General features: G+C 38.4%; 2 protein-coding genes across 5 annotated transcripts in view; both read right to left on the bottom strand.

Moving 5' to 3' along the window:
• PAPOLA (poly(A) polymerase alpha) overlaps positions 1-10,631 on the bottom strand; it is a 43,354-nt gene extending 32,723 nt beyond the window's left edge. For all 4 annotated transcript variants that reach the window (XM_056492690.1, XM_056492691.1, XM_056492692.1 and 1 more), the window contains exons 1-3: positions 10,346-10,631; positions 1,806-1,976; positions 1,146-1,212 (exon numbers count right to left, since the gene is read on the bottom strand). In XM_056492690.1, coding sequence (XP_056348665.1) covers positions 1,146-1,212; positions 1,806-1,976; positions 10,346-10,353 — 246 coding nt within the window. In that variant the 5' untranslated portion in view covers positions 10,354-10,631. The remainder of the gene's footprint in view (positions 1-1,145; positions 1,213-1,805; positions 1,977-10,345) is intronic.
• Positions 10,632-11,165: 534 nt separating this feature from the next.
• Positions 11,166-17,312, bottom strand: part of AK7 (adenylate kinase 7) — a 28,417-nt gene continuing 22,270 nt past the window's right edge. The window contains exons 16-18 of the mRNA XM_056492700.1: positions 16,329-16,549; positions 14,106-14,264; positions 11,166-12,385 (exon numbers count right to left, since the gene is read on the bottom strand). Coding sequence (XP_056348675.1) covers positions 12,332-12,385; positions 14,106-14,264; positions 16,329-16,549 — 434 coding nt within the window. The 3' untranslated portion in view covers positions 11,166-12,331. The remainder of the gene's footprint in view (positions 12,386-14,105; positions 14,265-16,328; positions 16,550-17,312) is intronic.

Genomic DNA, 17,312 nt, shown 5'->3' with positions numbered 1-17,312 from the left:
AAGATGGTTATTTTACCTTAACAACTTATAACAACACAACCATTTATTTTCAAACAACAGGAAAAATATAGCACAAAATTTATGCTGCTGAACTACTGAAATAATCTCAGTATTTACAGAAAAGACTGAGATACATTTGCCACTTGGATTATTTGTAACATTTCAACTACATTACCACCTCAAAGCTGGTAATTGTTGCAGTAATTCTACATTTTAGGTGCAACAGTTTTATAACATTACAGAGCTCAAACTTTGCTTACCACTCAGGCATTTTAGACTGACACACACAAAATAGATGATGGATTCAAATTTTGAGCAACACAAAACACAGTCTACTGTATTACCTTCAGAGACAATCATACCACAGCCTTTAAACGAAAATTTGTGTTTGGGAAAGGTATTTATTTTATCATTAAATTGTTTAAGTACATCTACTAAAGTTCCTAGTCTTTAGAAAAAAACTATTGAATCCACAGTAATGTGGGGAAAGTGGGCTATCCTCTCATAACAGGATGCAATGCTACAATCTGAAACTCTATGTGAATGTTTGATTTATTTTGTCTTCTGCTGTGTAAACAAAATATTTTGCAATGTACATGAGATTAACTTAAGCAGCTTTCAATCCTACACCAGTTGTGATATTCTCACTATTTTGTTTTCAAGGATCAAGACAGATAGCAGGGCTGTCCCTGCCCATAATCTTGTTCATATATAAATTCTCATTGCATAAAAACGTACAGAAAACATACGATCCCCAATACACAAAGCAAAATAGCTTAAAATATTAGGGGTGTCCTCTAAAAAAAATATATATAATCATGCAAGTTTCAAAGATGTGTGGGGACAGGGATTACTACAACCTTAAAGAAGGCCACAGACCACAAAGATGCAGGAAGTACCTTTTAAGTTCTAGCACTGTTTCACAAAGGCAAATAATCCAAGTCTACAACTAATACAGTAATATATGCATGAATTTTGAGGAAAAAGTCAAGTTCCATAAATCAGTTTCTTTGACAAGGTTCTACTATGAAGGGTACACAAGGATGGTATTTAAGTCTAAGGTTCAGGAATGTATTATGGAATAATCTTTGTACAGCACTCTGAGAATCACAATATAGGCGACACTATGTTAAGGACATCCATACCTTGCTTTCACTGATTTCCCGTATCCATTCCTTTACCAAGTTATTTAATTTTCCCAAAATTAGAATCCTATTAATAAAACAGCAGAATAAGGTTACAAACTTAGACAAAACTAGTAGAATTTAAGACTGTGATCATCATTACACAGTAAGTCAACTAGAGTAACATTACAGATCTAATTAGAGATCTTGTTATATATACATACATACTGAAGGAAAGTTACTCCTATAACATTCCCACTATTTTTCACCCCTTAGAGATTTAAGTTCCAAAAAAAATGAAAGCATGCAAGGCATACACACATCAATTCAACTAATTTTCAAAATGAAACTTTAATTCATTTGGCACATGCATCTAAAAGAACAGTGATAAGTAGCACTGAGAGGAAAAAAAACACTCTATCAGGTTTAATATGGAAAAATAAAAATTTAAGGTCCATTACAACCAAGTAGAAATGAAGGGGAAAAAATGCAAGCCAGCCTCTGAAATTTAAAGGCCATTTTAATGCCTCTGTATTTTGAGTTATTACCCTTAACTGAGAAAAATTAAGCTTACAATTTCACTAGGCTTTTAAGAAAGCATTGTAAGAACACAAACACACTTGGTCTTCAGTAGCCTCATATGAGCCTCATGACAAGTCATAAAACAGATTATTCACTCACCTGCGTTGCAGCTCTTCTTCCTCTTCAAATACACCATAAGGTTTCAGGGTTTCGATTAATTTCTGGGTAAGCATGCAGTCAATCTCCTTGGGGGCAGCTAAACTGATAGGTGAGGTAATGCCATAATGCTTCTGTAGTTGCTGTGTTTGTGATCCCTGGGTTGTAACGGGACTAATAAAGGCAATTAGATAAAGTTACTGACAGAAACAAAACAAACAAAAAAAATTTCTTTTTCTCTCATCACAATAGCAGATGAGATATATACCACGAAAAGAAAAAAAGTTAAGCCTAATGTTTGCATTTTCATCCCAAATCACTGTGTTAAATCTGTCCTATTAAGGACATCAATAGAATTACCTTTCACCAACTCTGAACATGCATTAACGTTTTTACCCCCTTAATTATTTTTTTTCATTCTACTAGGGCAAAAGCTATATCAGTTTATGCTCCTTCCCTTTCATAAAGTCTAAAGTAAAAAGAACCCCTCACGTCAAAAAGTTAAGCTGATAACAAAAGTCAAAGTCCTACTCTTGGCAGACATAACATTCCTTGGTATACTGCTGTAGCAGCAGTCCTGCATGTTTATACCTATTATATACTATTTCTCTCATACAAAATGAGAAATATTTTCATAAGGCTAACTACCTATTACATTTGGAAAAAACTACAGCACTACTTCAATTTTACTTCCATTATTTCATCATCATCTCAAGATTTCATTCCTCATTGCCATAAAGACAACTAAAAAAAAGAACACCTAAACTGAAAATTGACAAGAATTCACAAAACATGATATAGTCTTCTACAAGTTAAACCCATTTTATAACAATTCTAAGTACTATACTTTGTTTACAATCAAGAGTTTAGTCACCATGAAAGCTTGAGCACATCTGTCCCTTTGCTCATCAGCAAAAAAAAAAATAAAAGGCACATCAGGAAAAATATATTAAAAAGTGTACATTCAAAAAAATTTACCTTCAAGTAATTGTGGGGACTGAGGCAGTATCTGGGAAAATTATTTTATACTGTTTCCTTCCGCTATGAGATTTTAATCAACTAATGAAGAATCTGATAGCAGTGCCATAAATCATGTAGATCTTAGGACCTTAGATGTCAATTAAAATTTTTTTTTAAAACAGCTGTTCAGATGAATTACATAAAACAGTAATTCAAATTAAGGACAAAGAAGTGCCTAAAACTTTTTTTCTTCTCCTAAAAGAAAAAACTTTAGGAATGTCAACAAAAATAGTAGCTTCAGCCACTTAACTGCCTCTAAAAAAAGCAATCAGAAAACAAAGTGTCAATATATAAACATTCTCAGAATATTTTAACTTATACCACAAGTTGTTTGAACAATTTGAAAATAAATGTATGATTTTTAATTTGACAGTCTTTCAGCTTACTTGTGCAGGTTTTTTAAAGCAGCAATACAAAATAATCTATATTTTAGCTTTGTGCAACAATTTCCTGATGGTCTAACTGTAATTTTCACCCATTCATAGCAAGAAACTGAATCCAATTCAACAGATATTAGACTTCATTTAAAGGGCTGGCAAAATAGCCCGGCACATGCTACTACTAGACTTCAAAAAAGACTCAATGTCACTCAAAACCAGATTCTGCTAATTCCTGAAGTCAGCAGTGCTGACAGAGGCCTCTGTATTTCCCCTACTTGTAAAGACCATGATTCACAAATTCAAGAACTAACAACTTAAACTTAATCCTTTACACTGCCTATAAAATTACAGCCCATAAATCCCAGCCAAACATCAGATCTCTTCCCTAGTCTGGTTTACACACAGCCCTGGCACTGCAATGTGTAACTCTACCTTCGAAACACCACACTGCAATGACCTAAACCAGCGCTCCTCCAGCCACTACAGACCACCAGAGCATGGCCACAGGACACAAACAAGCTTTGAAACTGCTCAATAAAACAACAGCTTCAAACAACCAATTAAATCGATCACCAGATATACATCTTACACATAAACTAGCTACAGTTCTTCCATTTACTTTTGTAATAGAAATAACGATGGTATCATCAGCACAGGACCTCCCCAACACAAGTGTTTCACATCTTTTTGAGCATTGAAGAGTTAGTAAGTACCCTTTCACTGGGTTAGTGTGTACCAATCCTCAGCACAACTGTCTTCAAGATTTTACAGCTGCAGGACACAGTTAATATATATTAACGCTAAGGAGAATATAGATTATTTCCAGATAAAAACATTTAAATTGAAGGTTTGCCGTTAACTCCTGCTAAGCTAACTCTAGTCTAAGGTTCCTGTAGCACAACAAAGAATATGAAAAGAATTCCTTTGGAAAATTAAAGAAAAAATGGTATGGAGGGAAAGTTTGCTAAACATAATGAAGGACAGGATAAAGTAACTTATTCTGTTCATCTATTCATTTAAAAGGCAGCATTATTGTTAATACAAACAAACAAGTAAAGGTATATCCTCTCCCTGCCTCCCACCTTGCATAAAACCAAGAAACACCAGGTAAAGCATTTGCTACCTGTCTTTTAAAGTAAAAGTAAACTATCTCTGAGAAATAAACTTTAGGTGCTCATAAGCCCAACTTTTATGCTGTTTTTAAATGTTCCATTTTAGCCAATGATAAATGCTCCTAGACTTTACTTTTTTTCTAAAATCATGAAGATCATACTCATACTCCAACATCTTTCCTTAGTCACATATGCGCATATGGACATTCTACCTTTTACTTGTGACATGTCCAGAGAAGAGCTTAAACTACCAAATTTATTCAAAGAGAAAAGTGAAAAGCCAGGGAGGTATCAGTGCTAACCTTCTACCCTAATGGACTAGAGACTGGTCTTGCTGGGGAGCCAATACCTTGATGGTATGTCACATCTGGGACTCACTAAAGTTAAACATTAACAAAAAGCAGAATAGTAAACAGCAACTGAAAGTTCCATCTCAGCCACACACCCTTGAAAACAGCAGAGACAGATTTGGCAGATCATATCTGACAACTGAAAGCATGTTCAGGGCTTGTTGGATTGTGGGGTTTTTTGTGTGGTTTTTGTTGTTATTGGGTTTTTTGCTTTTTTATAAAAAAAGGAAAAAACAAAAATACCAAATATACAAACCAAACAAAAAATCAACAACAACAACAAAAAACCTAAGTTTTTCTTTTTAAGATCACAAAGAAAATTAAGATACAGTAGGAGGTTTTTGGGTTTGTTTCTTGTCAACCACATAAAAACATAAAATCATCTCATCACTCTGAGATGACCATGAGCTATCTGCCAATTGCACAAATATAAAATAAAGTTACAGAAAATGACGTAGAGTTAAATTTAACATGCTATAGTTGCAGCTATGATTTAATCCGAAATTTTGAAGAACATATACTATTCACCATGTGCAAATCAGACAACAGCTACAGTAGATTTATTCTAGAGTGTTATGATGCAGTATTTCATATTCAAATATTAATTTAATCAGTAAGAAATGAGCATGTCCTTTTTCTCCATATAAAAACATAGACACAAAGCACTAGTCTGTGCTAAGCTGAAGGCAGTGCAGCCAAACAACTTTTTCCTCAGAACCTTAAGTTTTGGTAGGCAGTATCTTTTTACAATGTTACCAGTAACAACCAAACTAAAAGAACAGAATACGGTCACTGCTAAAATCCATTTTAAAACAGAGTGCAGAAGTGGAAGGGAAAAAAAAAAAAAAAGTTTGTAAGAAGCTTTACAGTTTCCAGAGCATACACCTCTAAACTCCTTTATATGGAAATGACTAAATCTTGCTCTAAGGTAGAGGAGAAGCTACACCTATATAACGCTGTCCAGTACATACCTTACAAGACTTGGATACTAATTCCAAGTTCTGTATTATTGTTTGCTTTTACAACACTAAAACCCTTTATCCATCCTCAGAAAAACCTACAATCCTGTAATGAAGCTCTTTTCAGATGTGCTTTGTATTTAAACAAAAAATTCCTACCCCTACACAAAAACCTGTCATTCAAAACACTTGTTCCTCTTCTCTCCCAGTATTCCATCTCCATTCTAACAGAAGTATTTTTAGTGCTATTTGTGTTAAGATTTTAGATTTTTTTATCACAAAATACAGTTCCTATCAGCACCGCACTATCAAAATATCATGCTCCTGAAATTCGGGAAGCATCGCAAAAATAAAAGACAACATAAAAACTGATATATTAAAAATACATAGTATAATGCAGAACAAATCCTGAGAATTTAAATCCCCCTAAGTCTCAAACTCATCCAGATACTAAGACAAAATACACAACTTAAGGATGCTCTCAATGATTAGCCTCACTTCTCTATTTGCCTCTACTGATTACCTCAGCAAAATTTATTCCTTTTTATTTGCTGATGTAAGACACCCAAGTCAGATTCCTGAAACAATACTGGTCATCACACCATCTGGTTAACCACCTGGAGCTAAAGTCATGGAGCTCAAGCTCCACTTTTTCCACATTCAGAGAAACTCTGCAGAGGGGTTTTGCTTCTTTTTACGTTTTCTTCAGCAAGCAGTGACTGGCAATTTAGACTGAAGAGTCTAGATTTGCACTAATGCCATTATTCCACATGAAGCTTCAAAAATCTAGGCAGGAAACATCAATGAATTCTGTGCAAATCAGTTACTGGGGAACATGTTTTAAATGGTTAAGACAATACAGCTGTCCCTCCTGAATGAAAGTTTGAGTATCAGAGTATCACTGGACCATTCAAGCCATAAATTAAGTCTTCAACTGTCAATATGAGGTGTTCAAGATACACAAAACTGATTTGAGCACAGGTATTGGAGCAACAGCAGGCAACAGGGCTACAGAAAAGTCTCACCTATGGCAAAATGAAGGTCATTCATACACATCCTGCTAACCTTGGAGACTCTCCTGAGCTCTCTGGCTCTTCTGTTCACACATAAGAATAGGGAAGGCAGCATGTGCAAAAAAAAACCCATCCACAATAGTGTTACTAACACAGCTGAAGGAAAAGTTTCTCAAGTTTAAAGAAAAGAAAGTGCTAATCAACTGCACAGGCAGCAGTTGAATCAAAAATTATTTTTCTTGCTATATGGGAAACAAAAAAAACTGAAGAGCAATTTAAGAAATTCAGTAAGGCTGAATCAAAAAATAACAGACTATAAAGTAAGAACTAGGAATCCCCTAAAGTGTTTCACTGTTCAGAGGTTAATTTGTCTCAGTGGTGAAATCTGCTCAGCCCAAAATAAGTGGGTTTCCAAGTTCTGAGCAGTACCTTTACAGTAACAGGTATAAACTCATTTCTTTTTTTGAGTGATACTGGAAGACTGAAAACTATTGCAAAACCACATATCCTTGCCATCTAACAAGCTAATCCTCAGCACAGATTTTTATATTAATTTCTTCTCTCAACTAAGAAAGCTATAATTATATGTTATGGCAACTATTCTTCTAAAGTCAGTCCATTGCTTTGCAAAGTTAGGAATAATTTAATACCTTTCCCAACAGCCTACAAAATTCTCAACTCACTCTGTTCAGAAACACACTACTTTATCCACTCCCAATCAGTACAAGCCATTTAAATACAATGCTGTATTTCTGGCACTAAGCTGACAGTGTCTAATGAAAAGTGAAGAAAACAATGACTTTGCCTATGTCTACAGCAAAGTTCAGTGAAAGAAAAAACCAAAAGTCTTATTTCAAAAGTGAGAATCAGCTTGACTGTCCACTGAAAAGAATAACTTTTAATGACATTCCAAAAATCTAATATAGAAGTTACCAATATGAACAATACTTAAAAGTTATAAATCTTGTAACACTTTTAAATGTTTATGTATATGACTCAATGTCCTTTTCCATTTTATGCTTACAGAATAAAACAAAACATTTCAAAAGTGTTTTGCCATGAATTCAGCAGACACAGACGTCCAGTAGCTTACTAAGAAACAGATTCATGTTTTCACTATTTGGAGGATTAGAAAGCCCCAGGTAACACGAAAAAGACTAAATCATCACTCCCATAAACACAGCTCCAGCTTCACTGAATCAGTAGCCTTTCTGTATAAGCCCCAGATCCAACCAAAACATATGAACAGCTTAGTGAGCTTCATTCTTTCCTGGCATCTTATATTTCAGATAATGCACAGGAACATTCTATACCTCACCATGCACTAAAATATATCTTTATGATAGGGGAAGTAGTCATCTTTGTTCCTAATCAGCTTTTTTTTTAGACTTCTTCCTTATACAGCTGCTAGTGCTTCCCACAAGAGAATTTTAACGAAGAATCACGTAAGTTTCTAGGATAAATTTTAATATTAAAAAAAAATATAGTTTCTGCAAATGTCAGATATCAGCATCAGCAGTCTTACTACTGATGTAGCATGTACAGAAAGAATTTGCTTGGTTTTATACTTTTATACCATACTGTTAGTAAGCACAACATGAACACTGGTGGACAACTCTGGAGAACCTGGAACTCCCAAGTCAAGAACAACAATCTCTGGTTGTATGGGAAATCAGTTTTGACAAGGCCTGTCAGTTGTAAACACCAAGGCTGAAAATGAAGTTTGAACAACATATTGAAAGGCCAAAAAAATACCCAAAAACATTCCATCACCATGAAAGTTTGGCAGTAACATAGGGTTGTTCCACTTTCACTCAAAAAGATTATCATCCAGGAGCACCAGGAGCTTCCCAAGCATCTCTTTCTTTCTCTAAAGCCAGAGGTATCATATCACATACTCAAGAAGTAGCATTACTACTATGCATTTCTGCTTACTGGCACTAGAATACTGTGAAGTCTTGAACTGGATGATACCATGTCAACAATGTCGAACATACAAATGACAGAAAAAAAAAGCATAATCTGAGAAAGCTTCATTTTTGCTAACTACAATAAATCACCTGTACTAGTTAAGTTGTCAATTAATGTTTATATGGAAAATAGCAATATATTGGTAACATTGTAACTATGTACTATTATTTAAGTGTTTCTAGTTAAAGTATCATAGTACCTACATGGAGAGAAATTATCAAATCATTCCAAACTTTTCCAAGTTGAAGATCACTACTATTGCAAGTCATAAAAGTAGCCCATACTTTTAAATGTTGTTACTAAGCCTTTGGAATTTATGGAGTCACAACACAACAAACTAAGAATGAAAGCAAGCAGGATAAACACCCTCCCATTTTTCTGGGGCTGAAAAGCCTAGCCAACTTCAAAGCTGACTGCTGGTAACTTTTCATTGACATAATGAACATGGGCAAAACTATAACGATATTGGCGCCTCGTTATACAAGCATTAGAACCTACTTGGCACAACCATCTTCCTTCCTGCATTCACCCACTGGTCCTCTCCCTGCCATAAACCCTTTCAGATAAGTTTCTATCATGTTATCCACCCCATGACTAACTTTGCAGTACTTTAGACTGAATTAACAACCACAACAGACAACGATGGCTATTCTTCACTTAAAAGTTGACATATTTAAAATCACAGTGAGTAAAAAAACAAACAAACAAACAAACAAAAAAAAAAAAAAAAAAAAAAAAACCAAAAAAATTCTTTGTATTTCACCTTCAATGAAAAAAAAAACCCACATAAAATACCGAGAAACCGATCAAAATATATAAACACGCCTTATTCTGAAAAGTCACTTGAATATCTAGACGCCACTGTTTCCCTCGATTTGTATAACGTAAGAAAATACTAAGATTATGAACTTCAAAAGGGGCTGCAAGTTTTGTCGTCTCAATCAGAATTCAGAAGAACGACAGCGATGGGAAGGAAAAAAAAAAAAAAAAAAAAAAAAAAAAAAAAAAAAAAAAAAAAGCAAGGTGGGGTGAAAGAAACCAGCGAACAAACTGTGATGAATAAGGTCACACTCGGTTATTCCTGACCGCCAGCAGGGTCACGGCACAGCACGTCCAGTGCCCAAGCGGCGCGGGTTCCCGGACACACGGGCTCAGCCCGCTCCGCCGGCCGGGGGCGCTGCCCGCAGCACCGGCACCGGGGGGCTCCAAGGGCAGCGCGCCGCCCTCGGGGCGCCCCCCGCCACCAGCGGCCCAGGGCCTCCTGCCCCCGGAAGGCGGAAAACTGCCCCCGTGGTCACCGAGGCAGAGCCTTCGCCGGGGCTCCTGGGGGAGAGAGCGCTTCACCCTCAGCGGCCGGCCGGCGAGGGGAAGGGACAACACGCGGGTCTCGCCCCTTCGTGCGCCCTGACCCAGCGGCGGGAGCGGAGGCCGCCGCACGCGACCGCCCCGTCCCGCACGTTGCCGCTGCGAGATCGCAGAGGCGGCGACAACAACGCAAAAGCCACATCACCATCACCTCCGGGGCTCGCGGCGATGGAGGGCGAGAAACACAGCGTGGAGCTGCCGGCGGCGCGGGCAGTGGCGCCAGGGCCGCACACTGCGGCAGCGGAAGCGCCCGGGCCAGAGGAGCGCGAAGGGGGAAGGGCCCGAGCCCCGGCAAGAAAGGCCCGAGCATGCGGGGGGCGCCGGGCCGGCACAACGCGAGCCCCGAGCGCGCCCCGCGAGCTCCCGGACTTACAACGGCATCGTCTCCCCGGCCCCTCCTCCTCCTCCTCCGCCGCCGCCACCACCGCCGCCGCGTCGTCCCCTTCTCCCTCCTCTTCTTCCTCCTCCCCCACCGCTGCCGCCTGCGGACCGGTCACTCGTCCCGCGGAGCGGCGGGAGCCGCGACCATGGCACGGGCCGGGGCCAGGCCCCGGGAGAGGAGGGAGCGGCTGTGCCGGGCCCGGCCGCCGCCGCTGCCGCTTCACTCGCCTCTTCCCCTCCGGCCTTCTAACATGGCGCCCGGACGCTACCACAGCAACGTCCCGGGGCGGGGGGGGCCTGACGCAGCGCTGCGGACACCCCCGCACGCCGCGCACGCTCGTCCTGCCGCGCGTGCGCAAGCGGAGGCGGGGCCGCGGAGCACGCTGGGGAATGTAGTCACGGCGGCGGCAGCAGCGCCGGCTGGGGTTTGAAAACAAAGCGCCAACGGCCGCGGGGCGACGCGTGCGCGGGGCCGGGCCGGGCGGGACGGAGCTCGGCTCGGCTCGGCTCGGCTCGGCTCGGCTCGGCTCGGCTCGGCTCGGCTCGGCTCGGCTCGGCTCGGCTCGGCGCTGGCCCCGGCACCCCGCAGTCCCCGGGAGCCGCCCGGGCGCTCTGGGCGCCGCTCGCTGCGGGCGCGGAAGGGACTCGTTCAAACGGAGCCCCGAGCGTGGCTCTGGCTGCCCGCGTCGGGCTCAAGGTGCCCGGCGGAAAGCAAACGGATCCTTTTCCAAAAATTCTTCTTGAAACACCTGCCTGGAGTAGGCTGCATAAACTTTCAGAATACAGAAAAAAAATTAAAAGTCCCACTCTTTACAGATTAGCTCAAAACTTTATTCTTAGAAAAGTAAATGCACTACAGTAACTGTAGAGAAAACCCGGTTTACCCTGTCTTTTTAAGTGTCCAGGTTTCATCTTTATTCTGAAAAACAGCACTTTCAAACTAAAAAATTGTCTATAACTACCAATTATTTCACCTTCAACTCCCTCACAGTACAAATAGTAACGGGCTGACAGCATAAAGGACATACAGATCACAAAAATATATATTTCTTTAGAGTAGGAGGTAGTTCTGAGCTCTAATCCTGACTTGTCTCTGTGACTATGAAAACAGATGAATTGAGATACTCTATAAAAACACTAATATATCTGAATGAAAACTTTGGGCACTAACACATCCAAAATTCTGATACTCAAAGTTACAAACAAAATAGCTGTAAAACGTTTCTGTATCATTTTATCTATATCAGCTCTTCCACTTTTTGTCCCCCTCCTTTTGCACAAAGGGTCCTTGCCTTCTATTCTGACAAAATCCTGTATTTTACACCAAGTTGTACACCAAGTATCAGTTTCAGCTCAGTCAGTGTAGATACAGTTCCTGTGACAGCTGGATGAAGTCAACAAAATTGAGGACAGCCATGTGCTGGAAAGTCTAGATTCTTCAGGAATCTCGAAAAAAATATGTATCTAGTGTTGAATGCTGAAGATTATTAAATGAGTTCTACAGCCATGTGTTTAACACCAAAGTGAAACACGGTTTTATGACATACCTGTGCTGGGTAACTGTTTACTAGTCAATCTTCAGTGCAGCATAAGATGACTGTATTGTGTGACTTTTTGCATCTTTGTAGCTGGGAGGGGAAATAAGAGAGCTTGCTGCTCCTATCTATTTCCTTTTTCAGTAGAAACACTTTTTTTTTTATATATATATAAAAGATTTTCTCAGGCTAGCCTACATTCACTAAGGATTAGGAAAATAATATACTGACATGGAAGTGTGTCAATCAATACATGCAACAAATGGAGATGATGTAGAAAAGTATTAAAAACCCATTACAAAATAGTAATGAAGTATGAGAAATAAAAATGAAGATTTCATAGTAAGCCTCAACAAAAATAACATCAGAAATTCAGTATTTGTATCTGGAATGTATTGGAATTTTCTCCCTTTTTGTTTCACAATTCCTATTGCTTCTAGGATTTAATATTGTTTATTCCAGTCGATATCAGGACTGTTCTTGAAGATATATTCTGCCTATAAACAAAAGAGTTTCAAAATTATAGTTATGTTTACATCTCCAACATTGAAATACATGCAAAATAAAAAAGATACAGTAGATAACATTGCTTTAAACAAAACTGCAGAACTTATTAAATGGCCATAAAATGTAACTTATGGCAGAAAATGTCTCTATGTCAGTGTAATCTCTTTCCCCCAAATGCTATCCAAAATACCATCAACCTCACTCTCCCTCTTCATAGCAGTCAGCCTGTTTCTATCATGGGCACCAGAAGGAAGTGAGCCATTTATAACAGTTTTTGTCACTCCATGGAAATGTCTAGGGAGTACCCTAGAGCCTGGTTTCTAGACCCACTGATGCTGATCTTTAAAAGTTATGCAGTTATTAGGGAAGATCTCATACTCCTACAGCTACAAGTAGTTGTCACTCACCAGCAGGCAAAAAAAGTTAAACCAAGAAAACATTCCTTAGTGTCTGAAGTGGGATTGTAACCATTGCCTTCATTTCAGGCTTTTGCTTGATTAATAAAATGCTCTGTTTTAGCTTGTAAACAGCTTGGTTAGGATGTGCAGGCAGAGCAGCAGCACAATAATGTTACAGCACCTGGATTCCTGCCTGAATGCAATGCTGACCCTGCTTGCAGCCAAAAGTTGAGCTGGATAACATCCTGAGGTCATTTGCAACTGGAATTAGTCTGTGAATGTCCTACAGGATTTTCTCCTTTATTTATGTCTGTGTTGTGAAGGGAATTACCCAAGAGCTTGCATTTATCATTATGACGATGTGTTCAGTTGTGCCTGAGTGATGTCCTGCCTCCTGAAGAGTTAAAAATTTTAAATCATTTGAGAGTAGGCATAAGTAGCTAGAATTTTAAGGCCACAGGTTGAACTTTATCTGAACCATTTGGTTATGTTTTTAAGTCAAAGATGGATTACAGTGAAACCTGGCACTAATGTTAATCTGAACATTAATAATAGAATAGACAAAGCTGCAGCTTAAACATTACTTAAAAATTAATAGCTGGAATGGACAGTCCATAGATCATGGTATACGAACCGTAACAACCACATTATTGTAACAACCAGAACCAACCACAAGCCCACGGAAACAGACCTAAGGGGGTGTGGAGGTGACCCTTTAGCAAACTCCTGGTAACAGACAGCAAACCAATGAAGGGCAACCAGACAGACCCTCCTAGAGCTCCTGGTCCCATGAGGGATGTCCTGTGAGGAATGGGGAGTCTAGATTAGAAGGATGTAATCTCCCATGGACTTCTTTGTTTGTGGACCTCTTTTGAGGCACCTAATTCCAACTATCAGATACCATAATAGGTTCATTGGCACAAATCAATCAAATGGAAATGAAAGCCTAACGTATAAAAGTTCTTTAGCTTGTAGTCCTCTAAGGAACAGCAGAATTGTCAGGGTACGTTAAATGTGCAGAGTGCACACACTAAAGGGAAACAAATTCCCCTAGAGATTTTTGAACCACTACTGTTGTACTACACTGGATACTTCCTTTGATACACAGTATCAACTGATACTATAAAGAGTAGTTTCTGGGTTTTAATTTTCACTATAATTGCTGATGACAAGAACTGCAAATTCTAATAATTAATTAGTTGCTATCCTGAAAGTGGGGAGGAAATTTAAGTCCTTTCATTAACAGGGATTCTTTCGGTCTGTATGAATTTTCAAAAGTATTTAAGAAACATAACATCAACAATCACCTTACCAAAAAATTGACTGGATCATCTGGCCTGATCCTACAACACTCATTTATCCCTTGCATAAGTGTTGGCATGACATTCTTCATTAAATAGTTTCGCAGTGGAACAGACTGAGCCTCCAGTAACTCTAGTTCTTGTTTTTTCACTTCCTCTTGCTGTTTATTCTACAAGTGATAAAGAAAAAAAATTATGTTTATATCATCTATTAAACAGCATTTGGCTAAAAAGTAGTGCTCACCTAGAGGGAAAAAATAGTGTTAGAAGCTGTGGACAGAACTTTAAAGAACAAGTTGACAGGAAAAAATATTAACTGCCTATTAAATTTAGATCACACAACACACTGAGAACAAAGAATTGAACATAATAAGGGCTGTCATAATCTCCTTACTAAAACAATTTTCTTTTTCATCTTTAACACCTAAAAGGAGTTTTATTCTCAAGTCTTCCTGTGGTCCTGTTTCCATAAAGTATTTGGCAAAATGGTCGGAACAGACTGTAGTACTTCAAAAATTAGTTCTATTGCAAAAGCAGGTGGTTTCTTGAGCTTCTTTGAACTGGAGGGAGAGTGTTTTTACTCAGTAGAGAGCCCTGGCTTTCTACATTTTTAATTTGCTAATTGTGTTGGGTTTTTCTTTGGTTTCCTTGGTTTGTTTTATTCTTATTTCATTGATGTTTTTGAGGGGCTTGAGAGTCAAATAGATTAAAACCACAGCGAATTATATCTGTTTCCACCAGCTAAATTTGTTTCTGAAGTCAGACTAAATCAAATGCATTTTTTACACTCAAAAAGAGGGATGAGGAAATAAAACTGCTGCAAGCTTTTCTTACTTCCATGAAAACTTGCAGCACCTTTACCCAGAAGATAATTCCAATTCATTTTCATTGTCCTCTCTTCACTCATTTAATTCATCAGTAGCCTGAGTCATATATAGATGCAGCAAACAGATGATACTCTGAACACCGCTTTTCTATACAAAAGCAATGTTCAGATGGAACAGATAGACCAATTTTAACCTTCTTCACTCCATACAGGATTGCTGTTGAATAAATCTTGCAAGTGGTCTTGTCCCACTACTCAGAGACAGCAGTTAATCTTCAGTGTCAAGGGCAAATGAACAGTTGCTTAGATTTCCTGATCATCTGCCTATTTTAAAGGATAACCTTAAACACACGTTTTATTTAAGAACCTACTTCAGCTTTGATTAATATGCAGTTTGCACTTTTGAAGGTAGATGGCTTGGATTGAATCTAGCTAAAATGTGTTAGCTATCTTTATGAATGTCACAGGGTACAAATGCTGTTTAATGTTGAATAAAACTGTAAATAATCAGAGATTAAAACCCCCTTATATTCAAGCCAACATCAGAGGAATATAAATGCTACTTTAAAAGTCAGTAATTTCAGCATATTATTACCTCATAGATGTGTAAGGGCATTCAGATATAAAAAAGGACTTCTCTGTGGAATGATCAGTTTGTTTCTAAAGAGCTCTGAAAGAAGACAATAGGTTTGCCTTCTGGTGAAATGGCCTGACTTTGGGTGTGAACAGGAATGTTCTTACAGTATGCATTTCAGGTCATTTAACGAAAATGTTCTCGGGTGTGGCAAAGTAAATAAGGAAGAAGCATCACATGCAAGTCTTCTGGGGTCAGGTAACCTAAATACCAAGTACTTATTAGATTATTAACAAATAAAAACCATCCTTCTGACTGCATCAGGTAGTCCTTACTGAACCCAGTACTCAGTTCTTACATATGTTCTTGTTCTCGCAGGCTCAGAAACCTTTCTGCAATGTAGGCTGGAAGATTGGGTCAGTGTTGAGTTAAAAATCTAGTTTGATAATTAAGATTTAGGTGCTTAGAAGTAAACTGAGCAAAATGCAAAAGTCCTATTAGACTTGGAAAGAAAAAACCTCCATTGATAGTAGTAGATATTTCTAAATGGTAAAATAGAAGAGTTATAACATAGCAGCAACAAGAGTACCATAAAATTGTTTTTAAGACATGCTGATACCAAAATGCAAACAAATGTAATTAAAAAAAACATTATATTCTGTAAGATGGGCTTCAAAACGCACTATGAAGACAGCCTAACCCAGACCTAAAGCACAGTATAAGGGAATGAGAGAATTTATGCTATACTTCCCGAGTGTATTTACATAACAGACTACTTGAAGCCATCTAAAACACATAAATAATAATGTTTTCCCAAAAATATGTGTCACCTACCCACTCTTCCCATCTTGCCATTCTTTCTTCCCTTTCCTTAGCTTCTTTATACTCTTGTTCAGCTTTTTCTTGAGCTTCTTTGACAAGGCGATCCTCAGCTGCTTGGCGTTCCAAAGCCTCCTTTTCTTCATCTGTCAAACCATAATTCCGAGGTTCTCCAATTTCTTTGATGATCTTTGGTACAGTAAGGCTGTTCTCAGGATCTTCATATACAGCTATATCTTTTAAACAATACAAGAGAGAACAATTTCAGAGCTTTTGTCAACTATCGTCAATTGCTATGCAAGACCCAAAAATATATTATGTTCATGTTGTTTGAATTTTCAAGATATTATTTTCAATTGCTTATGTCAATTTTTTGTTACATACAGTGAAGTCATCCAAATCTAATTTTCTTCTCCAGTTTCAGCTAAAATAGTTTGCTTTTTAACATGATGTAAGGAAGAAACATACTAAAATAATTTTTGCAACTATTGTTTACCAACTGCAGCTTGCCCAGATTTTGAAACCCAAAAAAAGAGGTCAACTACCAACTCCCAGAGACGTTCCTGACACCAATCTTGTGTCAACTTATCCAGCTGCACAAAACCATCAGTTTTGTCCTTCTTTCCCTGAATGCTGCACAGTAGGTTGTTAGAATGTGGCCCAAACTCCAGTGTTTTCACTCATACTGATTTACAAATACACAGACCTTTTCTTCGGACAATCTCTTACTGTGTTATATTTATAAAACAAATTTGTAGCTTCATGTGGTAACATAAAGACTGAACAAGATCTTCTCTTTCATTTTATTCCTTCTCTCCTTTTAATTGCTTGAAGTTACTTGCACATTAAACTTGACAAGAAAGAAAAAAATAAAAAATACAGAGGAATGAAGACTTACTCCAGGGCTGTCTAGGTTCTGTAATTATTCAGTGTGGGGAGGCAGAAACTGTACAGGAATGGACATGGAAAAGAGGAAAAGTGGGTGTTTGAGGTAGAGAA

Source organism: Oenanthe melanoleuca, chromosome 5, assembly GCF_029582105.1.
Source record: "Oenanthe melanoleuca isolate GR-GAL-2019-014 chromosome 5, OMel1.0, whole genome shotgun sequence".
NCBI classification, from domain to species: domain Eukaryota; kingdom Metazoa; phylum Chordata; class Aves; order Passeriformes; family Muscicapidae; genus Oenanthe; species Oenanthe melanoleuca.
The sequence above is the reverse complement of the archived record's forward strand: the minus strand, read 5'-3'. Positions and strand labels throughout refer to the sequence as shown.